General features: G+C 48.1%; 1 protein-coding gene across 7 annotated transcripts in view; it reads right to left on the minus strand.

The window, feature by feature from the left end:
* Nucleotides 1-842: 842 nt before the first annotated feature.
* The window catches only part of CFAP44 (cilia and flagella associated protein 44), a 111,853-nt gene continuing 98,443 nt past the window's right edge, over nt 843-14,252 (minus strand). For 6 of the 7 annotated variants that reach the window (XM_088450763.1, XM_088450762.1, XM_088450761.1 and 3 more), the window contains exons 27-35: nt 9,621-9,824; nt 9,342-9,537; nt 8,776-8,886; nt 8,359-8,489; nt 7,652-7,768; nt 4,536-4,737; nt 4,219-4,379; nt 3,440-3,574; nt 843-1,256 (exon numbers count right to left, since the gene is read on the minus strand). In XM_088450763.1, the coding sequence (XP_088306889.1) occupies nt 1,068-1,256; nt 3,440-3,574; nt 4,219-4,379; nt 4,536-4,737; nt 7,652-7,768; nt 8,359-8,489; nt 8,776-8,886; nt 9,342-9,537; nt 9,621-9,824 (1,446 nt within the window). In that variant the 3' untranslated portion in view covers nt 843-1,067. The remainder of the gene's footprint in view (nt 1,257-3,439; nt 3,575-4,218; nt 4,380-4,535; nt 4,738-7,651; nt 7,769-8,358; nt 8,490-8,775; nt 8,887-9,341; nt 9,538-9,620; nt 9,825-14,252) is intronic. The other variant, XM_088450767.1, reaches the window with a different exon arrangement.

Below are 14,252 nucleotides of genomic sequence, written 5' to 3' on the forward strand. Positions count from 1 at the left end.
GTACCAGGGGCGCCGAGAGGGGGGGGGGGGAGCGGGTACAGATTACCCGGGCCCGGGCTTCCTGAGGGGCCTGGCGGGGGCCCGGGTCCGACGCCGCCCCCCCCTCCCTCACAGCAGCCCAGCACACAGCGTGTGCTGAGCTGCAGTTGGAGACTGCTCATGGCTGCTGAGCCACGAGCAGTCTCCTATGCCTGTGCGGGGGAGCGATCACACTGATCGCGACCCCCTGGCTTTGCGCCGGGCTGAAGGGGCTCAGAGTGCCCCCCTCCCCGGCGCAAATCTTTTTTCTTTATTTATTTTTCTGCAAGTTGTCGTGGCCACGCCTCCCGAGATTAGGCCATGCCCCCTATTACCGGGGCCCGCCTTGGCTCTTGGCAGCCCTGTCTAGTACAGGATATGTGCAAGTGCGCACTGACGATAATGGCTAGCAGCAAACCAAGCGTACACACAAGGGACGTATGCGTATGTTTTACTCGCACATATCGCTGGGTCTTCGTCTATCTCCGCCGCCTGCAGCAGTTGGAACCGCGGCAATTGCTGAAGTGAATGAAGCACAAAGAAGTAATAACTGAATGCTGTCGTAGGCAATACACACACTGACTGACTCCAGACTGGGGGACATAGGAGGGGAGGAACCAGGACTTCAGGGAGAATTTCAATATGTGCTGAAGCTCCTACAACCATCCCAATACCCCATCCACTGTCCCACCAGAGATTCAAGAGAAGATTAATATTATGGATTTTTATACGTTGAAAATTCCCCCTGAATAGATCAGAAATCTTCATAAAATGCTATTTCAAGGAAGAAGAACTAATTTAACAGCTTTTCTTTTGGTAAAGAGTTTATTATAATCCAGAAAACGAATCAGCAGCGGGTATGTACAGATACGTGTTCAGCCGCAAATCAATATACTACTCTGTACCGGTCAGAGCCTCCCCGGGGGCCAGGCCCAGGAAGTCTTAGCCGCACTAATTATCACACAACCACTAGCTTGGATGAAATTCACTGCCTATTATGGGCCTAGGCTGCAACACCAGTGAGACTCAGGGGTCGGCCAGGACTTGTCTCAAGCCAGGGTGCCGGTGCCGTGGGGCGCAGGCGGGTGGGCGGGGGGCAGAATGCTTCCTCCTTTCTTGCTTAGAAGACCGATCTCCTCTTTCAGACTCTCAATCTCTTCCAGTTGCATCTCCACCAGCTGGAGCAGCTTCTGCCTCTCCCGAACGTCGGCTTTCCGAGGCCCCTGAAACTCTTCACCCTGGAGATGGACACAGGAAATACAGGGGAGTCAGACGGAGCCAGATGCATGTCAGTGTCAGGAGACTTTACATCTGGTGACTGAGGACTCAGAATGCGCAAAACAGAAATAAAGAAACTATCTTTAAATCACACGTGTTGGCGGAAGCAGCACGACATGTACAGAGTTTATCTGGCAATGAGATCTATTACGTGCTATATATCCAGAAATGTCTTAATTACTGTTCTTTCTACATCTCCCATCTTACAGGCCTGAATCAGAGCCACACGCAATCCGCACGCAAAGCCGAAGTTCATGTCATTGAGCGCTTCTTTGCAACTGCGCATGCCTAAAAACGCCTAAAAAAAAAGTGTATGCACGAAGGCGCTGCTGCCATCAGTGTTGTGGAAAAGTGATGAACGTTCCTGGGCGGCGATTGCAAGGTGGATGGTAGTGCACGCAACAATGGCGTGTCATGGTAGTGTCGTGGGCGTGTCATGGTAGTGTCGTGGGCGTGTCAGTGAAAGTAGCTGCGCTCTCAGACGCACAGCCACAGGCATAGGAGGGCGTGGTCAGACGGAGACACTGCACCTGCCATAGGAAGGCGCGACCGGTGGCGGTGTATAAAGATGCACCAGGCGAAATTACTTCGTGTACAGACGCTGACAGTAGGCGTCTCAGTCCTTGCACGTTCGGCCACACGAATGTACACCAGGGAAGGAGTTTGTAGCGCCATTTGCGTAAAGTCACAGACAGATGACCGCCAATAGACGCAGCCACGTGCGTTTCTACGTCCACCTCTGAATTTTGGGTGATCTGATCAGTGAGACCAGAATGTAAATTACAACTTATCTGCGTCACGGCTTTCCAGCTAATGCGATGAGTCCGCAGACGTTTGATGTATGCAAATGAAGAGCCTCGGTAGGAGTGAGGCCCTGATGTCCGCAGCGTAACGAGACCGGTCTCCTTGCTCCTGCTGTGACATACGGTTATCATACACCGGGGAACCCCCCGGATCAGGCGTATAGCTGTGGTGCAGGTATTATTTATATTTTACTCATCGAACCCACCAAAACTGAGCTTTAACATTTGACGGTTAATTATGGCAAAGCCCCAAGTACGAGGCAGGAAGCTGTCCTGATACAGAGATAATCACTGATGACTTACAAAAGGCCGATTTAATATGTCAGGTTCCTGAGCATCAGATATAGGACCTGATTCAGACCCGCTCGCTAAGGCACGATCGCTCGCTCTTAGCGATTTTCACCCATCTGCGCATGCATATAATTCGCAGTGCGCACGCGCAAGCCATTCGTTGCCATCTGATTTTGGTAGCTCGTAAGCCACTATCAGGTCGCTGCTGTGAGTGACAGATAGCGCCGTTTGTGGGTGGTAACAGGGGAAGGTGCTTGAGTACTGGGGGAGTGGTGTTACGAACGCAGGTGTGTCAGTCCCCCAAAACGCCGTTTAAAGTAGCGTCACTGTACACGTCACCTGCATGTATTTCAGCCCGCACTGATCTCAGTGCTTGCGTCAGGTTAAGACAACCCCAAGGGCTGCGAGCAGCTCCGATGGCTCACGATGGTCCCGATTAATCCTCTGGAGATGACGTGTGTTGCGAGTGGCAAGGGGGCGTCTTCAGACACTTGAGAGCGTACTTTGCCGTAGCTCGCTAACAGACAGTGGGCGTCCTTACGCGACGCAGTGCGAGCGCTTAATTTAAATATCCGGCCCCTTTTTGCCAGCGAGCGATCGCATCTTGCGAGCGGGTCTGAATGAGCTCCATAATTTCTTTGTTTGCTGCCTAGAACAAGATTTTCTTTGCATAGGGAGTAATGCGCTTATCTGCGCAGGAACGTCACATGACCCACCCCAAATTTTGAGTTTGCTGAAAGGGTTATTACATCTGTTTTGCGCCTGCTCTTAGGTGATGTGGAAATGACATGTTCCAAAAACCAGAGACAATAAATCTCCTTTATGCAGATGGAGTGTGATCTCTTTTGTGCAGGCGGAGTGTGACTGAGCTCTGAGGTCGCAGCGGGAGCCTCTAAAGTCTGAATGCACCATTTCCATCGCTTTCTATATAATGACATTACAGGTACGGCCCGTAGAGTCACCTGGAGGTGGAGCGTTTATCGGTCTAACCCGTCGCTGACCATATTAATCATCAGTATGTGAAAGGACCATTCCAGAGACAGACGTACCACAACGGTTTGCTGAGCATCAAGTTTTGCCTCGATGGTCTTCTTCTCGGTCAGCAGCTGGTTCATCCTCTCCAGCCTCCGCGTCTGCTCCTGGGTCACTTCCATCAGGCCCCTCTTCATCTCCATCACCCTTGTCTATTGGGAGTAGAGAATAATACAGTATAGAGAGGTAGGAGATCACAACACATATGACACAACAGGGGCAGCGTTCTATAAATCATGGCGTCCAATCATCTGCTAACCTGTTACAGGATAGACTACAGCTCATTGCCTGATTGGTGGCTATGAGTCACAGTACACATGCCCTCGCTTAGTACATAACTCCCAAGGTACAAGGTCACCATATGACAACTGTACACCCATGTCATCATCCCTATATGACTCTGGGCATTATGTAATAACATTATGCATTATTGTGCAGGTAGCCCATATAGATCTTCCTCTATCACCTTCCCTCACATCTCCCACACAAAACACAAAAAGAACATTCACCAGGGGTAGGTTGGCGCCGGAGGAGTTGGGTCAGACACAGGAATGCATGTTGATTTTGGAGACCACCCTCCACTGATAAGCCCATAGGACGCCCGACTGGTGAATAGTCCAACCGGACCAACTGAGCCACCCATATGTACGGCCAGTTTGGATACAGATTTAGTTGCTAGACACTCAGGCCAAACAGCCATGAGTTACCGTTTCATTAGCCAACCAACCTTTGCCCTCATCTGAGGCACGGCCCGTGGAGTATCTGATATTAATAATTCCCCTTATCTCGTGCTAACCTTCCACTGTTCAATCTCATAATCCATCTCTTCCTGTCTCTCCGATGACCGCATCTTCAGTTCCTCCAGGTTGGTGTTCACAGACAACGTCTGCAGGGCCTCCAGGTCCACCAAGCGGCCAAACTTCATCATCATCTGCTGCTGACACTTCTCTTCCAGACCTGGACATTCATAGTGATAGCAGGAGGAAGAATAAAACATATTGCCAGTGTTTGGTACATCCGGACAGCCATCTCCTAGTATCCTCACTCACCACATACGTGCTTTCGCCTATGGGAGAGGTGTGGCTTTGGTTGTCCGGTGTCCCGGGTACTCACCCTGGATTTTATCCACCATCTCCTTCCTCTCTCGGATGAGCTGTTTGTGCTGCTCTTTCGCCTTCTTGTACAGTTCTCTCTTCTCCACCTTCTCCAGCTGCAGCTCCCTGATCCGATGCTGCAGACTCTCCAGTGAATGGTTGGTGAACACAAGGGCCTGGGACAAGTCACTGGGGATCTCTCCGTTTATCACGTAATCAACCTAAACAGAGCACATTATAAATCACACTGTGAGTATACAGATGGGTCCTCATACATCTAGCCTCCTTGCACGCTAAAAAGCCCTTCTAGTGGTGTGACTCGGTAGCACCGAGCGTCTTTTTTTGCGACTTCTTACCTTCAAATGCATCTTAATCGCATAATGATGCAAATGGTTAGCATAAGCAGCTTCTGCTGATTAAAATGATACGCAGCAAGCCTTTGTTCTGTGTGCCAGTGCGGGTGTATCAGCATGCGAAATGCTACGTTACAGTGTCAGTGGCTGTAACACTGTCACGTAGCATTACGTTACGTTAAAAAGTCGCAAAAAAGACGCTCGGCGCTACTGAGTCACACGGAGCTGCCGAGTTATGTGTGGCGCACGGAGACTAAATGTATGTGGACACATCTGTAGGTGTTGGGGAAATGTCTGGTAATACAGTTAGGTAGAACCCTTGGGAGATTACATGTAAAGTACACCCATCACACACAGATAATGGAAGCAGCCATTCTGCAATCTGGGATGCAGATTACTAACTCACTAGGAACTAATGACGTCAGAGAACGACCTGTGACATCTTTCTGCCCAGCAAATTGATTAACTGTATTCTCATGAATATCATTTTATACTACAGAGTGCCTCCATTGTGTGCAGGTGATGGTTGCATCTATTTCCCAAGATATCTATTTACGTTTTATTATATCTTGTTATATGTTGAAGATATGGTAGTGTCCTGCAGTTGCATGCTGGAGATATGGTAGTGTCCTGCAGTTATGTGTTGGAGATATGGTAGTGTCCTGCAGTTATGTGTTGGAGATATGGGTATGTCCTGCAGTTATGTGTTGGAGATATGGGTATGTCCTGCAGTTATGTGTTGGAGATATGGGTATGTCCTGCAGTAATGTGTAGGAGATATGGTAGTGTCCTGCAGTTATGTGTTGGAGATATGGTAGTGTCCTGCAGTTACATCTTGGAGATACGGTAGTGTCCTGCAGTTATATGCTGGAGATATAGTAGTGTCCTGCAGTTATATGCTGGAGATATGGTAATGTCCTGCAGTTATGTGTAGGAGATATGGTGTGTCCTGCAGTTATATGCTGGAGATATGGTAGTGTCCTGCAGTTATATGTTGGAGACACAGTAGTGTCCTGCAGTTATATGTTGGAGATATGGTAGTGTCCTGCAGTTATATGCTGGAGATATGGTAGTGTTCTGCAGTTATATGCTGGAGATATGGTAGTGTCCTGCAGTTATATGCTGGAGATATGGTAGTGTCCTGCAGTTATATGCTGGAGTAATGGTAGTGTCCTGCAGTTATGTGTTGGAGATATTGTAGTGTCCTGCAGTTATATGTTGGAGACACAGTAGTGTCCTGCAGTTATATGTTGGAGACACAGTAGTGTCCTGCAGTTATATGCTGGAGATATGGTAGTGTTCTGCAGTTATATGCTGGAGATATGGTAGTGTCCTGCAGTTGCATGCTGGAGATATGGTAGTGTCCTGCAGTTATATGCTGGAGTAATGGTAGTGTCCTTCAGTTATATGCTTTTGATATGGTAGTGTCCTGCAGTTATATGCTAGAGATATAGTAGTGTTCTGCAGTTATATGCTGCAGATATGGTAGTGTCCTGCAGTTATATGTTGAATATATGGTAGTGTACTGCAGTTATATGTTGGAGATATGGTAGTGTCCTGCAGTTATATATTGGAGATACAGTATAGACCTGCAGTTATACATTGGAGATATAGTATAGTCCTGCAGTTATATGTTAAAGATATGGTAGTGTCCTGCAGTTATACATTGGAGATATAGTATAGTCCTGCAGTTATATGTTGAAGATATGGTAGTGTCCTGCAGTTATATACTGGATATGGGGGTCAATCCTATTAGCCGCGATGATCTTGCCGGTGCGAGTCATCACTTCTCGACAGCCCGGATTTTCTGAATTTTGCTCGCAGCCCCATAGGGCTGCAAGCAAAATTCAGCGAATTTGGGCTCGAAGCAGGACGCGAAGGGTACAAGGTACTGGTCCATTGCCGGCTTTTTAACGCCGTTTCAGCGGCATCTCTCACCCTTTGCACATAATAGGATTAACCCCATAGTATAGTCCTGCAGTTATATGTTGGAGATATGGTAGCGTCCTGCAGTTATACATTGGAGATATGGTAGTGTCCTGCAGTTATATGTTGGAGATATGGTAGTGTCCTGCAGTTATATGTTGAAGATATGGTAGTGTCCTGCAGTTATATGCTGGAGATATGGTTATGTCCTGTAGTTATATGCTGATGATATGGTAGTGTCCTGCAATATTGGTGATATAGTATAGTCCTGCAGTTATATGTTGGAGATATGGTAGTGTCCTGCAGTCATATGCTGATGATATGGTAGTGTATTGCAGTTATATGTTGGAGATATGGTAATGTCCTGCAGTTATATGCTGGAGATATGGTAGTGTCCTGCAGTTATATGTTAGAGATATGGTAGTGTCCTGCAGTTATATGTTGAAGATATGGCAGTGTCCTGCAGTTATACTGTATGTTGAAGATATGGTAGTGTCTTGCAGTTATATGTTAGAGATATGGTAGTGTCCTGCAGTTATATGTTGAAGATATGGCAGTGTCCTGCAGTTATACTGTATGTTGAAGATATGGTAGTGTCCTGCAGTTATATGCTGGAGATATGGTAGTGTCCTGCAGTTATATGCTGGAGATATGGTTATGTCCTGTAGTTATATGCTGATGATATGGTAGTGTCCTGCAGTTATATGCTGGAGATATGGTTATGTCCTGTAGTTATATGCTGATGATATGGTTGTGTCCTGCAATAGTATAGTCCTGCAGTTATATGTTGGAGATATGGTAGTACATATAGTATAGTCCTGCAGTTATATGCTGGAGATATGTTAGTGTACTGTACCTGGTGCAGCTTTAGAGGAACCACCACATGCAGTTCATTTAGCTTCTTTTGTTTTTCCCTCTGGAAAGCTTCCAGCTCCTCCTCTGCTGTCTTCAGGTTCACTTCCACAACCTTAATCTATCAGTAACAAAACAATAACCTGGAATCAAGCAGCCTTCCATTCAGAGCAGAAACTTGGTTTAAGTAATAGGGACCAGGCATCACGATGGACCATGGCGCTCAATAAACTAACAGTCTGCAATTACGTCTATATCCTCAAACTCGGGACTTCAAATAGGGGCTTCACTAGGGGCACATTGCTCAATGTAAGACAAAGGCCTCACACATACAATACAGAAGTGCTATATGTAATACATATAGTACTGGTGTCCCACTCCCTTTCCCCCACTCTCAGGGTTAATACCTTAATATAAGATGTAAATGAGACTGAATTGATCAGTATTTTAGGAGAAAAACTGAAAACCTGCCATGTAATGAGAGTGGTGGTTACAATATGAGAGCAGGATGGACATTTACACTTTCCGCCTCCTCACACACCCATCACATCTAGTTTGTGGAGTTGTTTCCAACGTACGGGGTAGACCAGATATGGTAAATAAAATGAAGCCATGTGTAGTGTGAATCGTGTGCTTGTTTTAAATGATCTTCACAGTTACAAAATCGGTGTTTTCGTATGATGAGTTCAAGCCCATTTTTGGGGGAATTACCTTTTTAGCCAAAGTGTCGCACTCCTTCTTCAGGTTATCCACAACCTTCTTCTCTTCTGCCAGAGCCTCCTCGATGTCCAGGCGTTTTTCCCGCAGTTGTAGGGTGTTGCTGAATAGCTCGGGGTCGCAGTCTGGAGCGGGCATGTGAATTTTGAGAACATAAAGATGACTGACCTCCATAAGATGTAATGAATTAAGGCCTTCTGTGCGCAGGGAATAAATCCCACCCTCTAACAACATTCAGTTTGAAGTGCTCAGTTCTGCCAAGATGTCTAAAACTTTTAAAGGTATCTGTGAATGTTCCAGGTCATTTTTTTGTTATAAAAGACAACTTGTATGTCCTCTAAAACATCTGCACAATGTGACGCTTGACATAGTGGGATATATGTATGTACTGGGCAGTAACACAATACTCACTGTCTGGGCAAACAGAGTCATCGAAGACGCCTTCTTCCGACTCCGATTCCTCTTCATCACTTTCATAGGTGGACTCCTCATCCGAATCTTCATCACTGTCCTCATCTTCCTCTAGAAATGAAATTGTCTATTAGTGCCCTTGTGATGCAGAAGCTTGGCCCGGGAAGATGGACTTCGTCTATCCCCATGGAAACCCAATCTACATTAGGTGAGTGTTTTCCCACGGAGTGTGGGCACAGTTTTCTGGAAAGATTTACACCCCTTGCCCCATATACGTTTGCTGAGACTCTTTTTAGAAGACTTTAGAGTTTAGCCTAAAAATTGTGAGTTTAATAGGGATCCATGTTTTTCTGGAGAGCCTTAAAGAGGTCCTTTATGGGAGGCTCTGGTAATAACCAATTGCCTTTATCTACTTTTTATGACCAAAGAGAAAGCGGAGTAGACTATGATAAAAGAAAGTATCTCTTCACTATCTCTCTAACAGTACCCAAATTCTCTTCTTAATAAGAAGTTTAATAGAAAGTCGATACATGTAAATGTGCCGGCGTCACAAACTGGACACAAACCTTCATCTCCGCGCACCTCTTTTTTCTTCGTACGCTTCACCTTCTTCTTGAAGACTTTGGTGAGGAATGTGGCAAATTTGTTGTTCTCGCCCAGGGAGGTCTGGAAGGTAACATCTAAAGCCTTTTCCTTCTCCTGCAGCTTCATTATGTCCTTCTTCTTGGTCTCCAGCTGATGCAGGTAATCCTCGGACTTCCTCTGCAAGGGAGAGACAGTAATAGACACATCATCTGAGCGCTGAGCTATAGTCTCCCTCTCGGCATGGAATTATATTTAGGCACCTTCATTTCTTCCAGCTCGGAGGCTCGGTCGCTGACTTTCTCCTGCAGGTTGTCCTCGCGTTTCTCAAATTCCTTCAACAGCAGCAGCTCCTCGAAGAGCGTAATGTGCCGCAGGTCGGCCATCTTCATCTGCACGTCCAACTGAGACTTCTTGTGCCGCAGAAGGAGGAGTTCGGCATCAAAATCACTCACCAGCTTGTTAATCTGTAGTAGAGGAAGAGAAGATGGAAAACAATAACAGGAGATATGGTAAGAAATTACCTTTGTTATCTCCGTTTCTACGAAGTCCTTATGGTCCACAGGGATACCTTGGGGTATAGGGCTTGGCTCCAGCCATGGGCATCACAGAGTTAAAGATTTCCTCCCAGGATGCACAGGGCCCCCTCCTATACCCCGCCCCCAGGCCAAGGCACCTCAGTTTTAGTATCAAGCCATAGGCCGGGAGAGAGAAAAAAGGAAGAAGAAAGTCTGGAACACACAAGATTCACATTCTCATAGAAAAGGGAGACAGAAACCGGTGACCAGAACAACACCCTATGGAAGCACGGGGCGTCAGGGCGGGCGCCCTGTGGACCCTAAAGACTTCGTAGAAACGGAGATAACAAAGGTAAGTTCTTACCATATCTCCTGTTTTCTACCTCAGGGTCCTTAGGAATCCACAGGGATACCTTGGGGATGTCCCAAAGCAGTATCCTTCAAGGGAGGGGACGCTCCTGTGCCGAGAGGAGAATCCGCTGCCCGAAGGAAGCATCCTGAGAAGCAAATGTGTCAAAAGCGTAATGCTTGACGAAAGTATGGACAGAGGATCACGTGGCCGCCTTACAAAGCTGAAGAGCTGAGGCGCCACGTCGAGCTGCCCATGAAGGTCCCACAGATCTTGTAGAATGAGCTTTCACAGAGGGTGGCACTGGAAGTCCCTCATGAGTGTATGCCTCAGAGATCGCCATGCAAATCCAGCGTGCCAAAGTCTGTTTATTGGCAGGCCAACCCCTCTTATGAAATCCTTATAGGACAAACAAAGAGTCCGATTTTCTCAAAGAACTGGTACGGTCCACGTAAATCCGCAGAGCCTGTACCACATCCAAAGAAGCCTCACCAGCTGTGAGATCAGATGAATTAAAGGCTGGGACCACAATTTCCTCGTTAATGTGGAAACTAGACACCACTTTAGGAAGGAATTCGGGACGGGTACGAAGTACCGCCCGATCCGAATGAAAAATTAGAAAAGGTGGACGACAAGAAAGAGCCCCCAAATCCGACACCCTTCTGGCTGAAGCAATAGCCAAAAGGAACACTGGGCTTCATTCTGAGTCGCTTGTAAGCGGCCGCTCGTTCGTTCCAAGCGATGTTCGCACAACTGCGCATGCGTACGGATCGTAATACGCATGCGCGAACCAGTCAGTGCGGCCGAAAATCGTTTGTTCGCTAAATAGCGAATGCCTGCTATTTTGAGGGACAGGAGGAGGCGTATGTGGGTGGTAACAGGGGAAGGTGCTTGAAAACGGGGAGTGGAGATCAGAACGCAGGCGTGCTTAAAGGTCAAAACGGGCGTTTTAAGGGTGTGCATATTTAAAACAGCAGCGTCATTGACCACGTCACTTGGTTATTTTATAGTCAGAACTGCTCGCAAGATAGCGGTAGGAGAAACAAACCACAAGAATAGCGAGCAGTTCATACGCTGTTCGATTTACTCGATTAATCTAATAAATAGCGGACATGACGTAGGATGCGAGCGGCCAGGGGGCGTTTTTTTCCGAAAAACGTCCGCATGTTTTGTTCGCTCGTTCAGACATAGAGGCGTGAACAGACCGCAAAGAGCGAACGGTTCATTTGAATAGCCACCCCTTTTTTCTGAACGAGCGAGCGCAAATAGCGTCCGGCTCTGAATCAGGCCCACTGCCTTTGCCGTAAGCCATTTCAGATCCACAGAACCCAGAGGTTCAAATGGAGGATCCTGTAGCGCCTTCAGGACCACAGCCAGATCCCATGGAGCTACTGGATGAACATATGGAGGCTGGATGCGAAGGACACCCTGCATAAAGGTATGGATATCAGGCCGCGTAGCAATCCTTCGTTGAAACAAAACCGACAGGGCAGAAACATGCACCTTCAGTGAAGCAAGGCGTAGACCTAAATCCAAGCCTGCCTGAAGGAAAGCCAACACTCTCGATATTCTAAACTCGCGAGGATCGTACGCTTTAGGGCGACACCACTCAAAATTTACCCTGTGGTAAATTCTAGCTGAAGCCGGATTACGAGCATGTAACATGGTATTGACCACCGCTCTAGAGAAACCCTTGGACCTCAAGAGGGAAGTCTCAAGAGCCACGCCATCAAAGATAGCCGACTCAGGTCCGGGTAGAGACAAGGACCCTGAGACAATAGGTTCGGCCTCTGAGGTAACAGCCAAGGAGTGTCGATGGATAAACACTGGAGATCCGAGTACAAACTGCTTCTGGGCCACCAGCAGGATCTTGCCTCCTTCCTGCCTGAACTTTTGAATTACTCGAGGCAGCAGGGAGAATGGAGGAAACAGGTACGCGAATTGGAAGTTCCATCGTGCCGACAGAGCGTCCACCAGGAGAGCTCCTGCGTCTCTTGTTTGGGATCCGTACGCCCACAGCTTGCGGTTGTGTCTGGAGGCCATGAGGTCTATTTCGGGATGACCCCACTTGTCCACCAGGAGTTGGAACACCTCCTGGTGAAGAGACCATTCCCCCGGGTGTACATCGTGGCAGCTGAGAAAGTCCGCCTCCCAGTTGAGCACACCCGGAATGAAGACGGCCTAAATGGCCGGAAGATTGCCTTCTGCCCAAATCAGAATGCGGGACACCTCCCTTAGAGGCGCTTGGCTTCGAATTCCTCCCTGACGATTTAGGTAAGCCACCGTGGTGGCGTTGTCTGACTGAACCTGCACAGGTTTCCCCAGCAGAAACGGTCTGCTGCAGCGCCCTGAACACTGCTCGAATTTCCAATATATTGATTGGCAGGTCCGATTCCTCTGACGTCCACCGGCCCTGGAAGACGTGTGGGCCTGTCACAGCGCCCCAGCCCCGAAGGCAGGCATCCATTGTTAGAAGGACCCAATCCGAAATCCAAAACGGACGTCCCCTGCTGAGATGAGACTTTTGTAACCACCACGTCAAAGACAGGCGCACTTCCGGAGTGAGCCTGATCATCTGCGTCTTTATTCGATGGGGATTTCTGTCCCATCTGGACAGGATCAACATTTGTAGAGGCCTGGAATGGATCTGGGCATACTCCACCATGTTGAACGTTGACACCATGGAACCCAGTAACTTCATCGCTGAGAGAAGAGACACTCGGCGACTGCTTAGAACATTGCGTATCTTGGACTGCAACTGGGTTATCTTTTCCTCCGTCAAGAAAATCCTCTGTTGCTGAGAGTCCAACAATGCCCCGAGATGGACCATTCTCTGAGAAGGAATTAGAGAGGACTACTTCCAATTCACTATCCAGCCGTGAGCCTGCAATACAGATATTGTCAGTTGTAGATGGCTGCAAAGGACTTGTGGCGACCCTGCCAACAACGGAAGGTCATCCACGTAAGGTAACAGGCGAACTCCCTGCAATCGCAGGTGTGCCGCCATGACCGCCATTACTTTAGTGAACACCCGAGGAGCAGTGGAAAGGCCAAACGGTAGAGCCTGAAACTGGTAATGGAGGTCCGACACTGTAAATCGCTGATGAACCCTGGCAATGGGGATATGCAGGTAAGCAGCCTGAATATCCAGGGACAACATAAAATCCCCAGGCTGCATAGCTAAAACAATAGAACGCAGAGTCTCCATTCGGAACCGAGGGACCCTTAAAAACTTGTTCAGGGACTTGAAGTTGAGTATAGGTCGGTATGATCCATTTGGTTTTTGAACCAGAAAAAGGTTGGAGTAATATCCGGTCCCTCTCAGGGATAACGGAACAGGTTCTATTACTCCCATCTGAAGCATAGAACGCACCGACTCTTGGATCGCTAGAGCCTTCGTTGGATCTGAAGGACGTGCTGTTACAAAGAACTGATGAGGAGGCCTTCTGCGGAAGGAGAGGGCATATCCCTGAGATACCACCTCCTTTACCCAAGTGTGTGTGGTGGTTTTGAACCAACACTGGGCGTATTGCAGAAGTCGGCCTCCCACCTTGGGATCCCCCAAGGGGAGGCCCAACCCGTCAGGCTGAGGGTTTGTCGTCCGGCTTGGCAGCTGGACGTCTGGTACTCCAAACTTGCTTTTTGGTCTTAGCGGTCTTTTTGGGACCTGAAGGTCTTGGAAAAGACTGAACCCTAGGTTTTCCCGGAGGGCGATAGGGCCGAAAGGACGGATTTTTAGTCCCAGACGGAGTCGGGGCTGAGGGTAGACATGCAGATTTGGCAGCCGCCAACGTGTCCACTATTTCGTCCAAAGCTGGTCCAAACAGGACCTGCCCATTGTAGGGTAAGCATTCCAAGCCTTTCTTGGATTCAGCGTCCGCCCTCCACGAACGTAACCACAAGGAGCGTCAAGCGGCCACAGCCGCCGCAGAAATCCTAGAAGTAAGCAGGCTCAAATCCAAAGCTGCTTCGTTAATGTACGTAGCGGAATCCCGAAGGTTACCCACTAACATAACCCGTTCGCTGGT

Source organism: Taudactylus pleione, unplaced genomic scaffold, assembly GCF_031769625.1.
Source record: "Taudactylus pleione unplaced genomic scaffold, aTauple2 ptg000523l, whole genome shotgun sequence".
Taxonomy (NCBI): domain Eukaryota; kingdom Metazoa; phylum Chordata; class Amphibia; order Anura; family Myobatrachidae; genus Taudactylus; species Taudactylus pleione.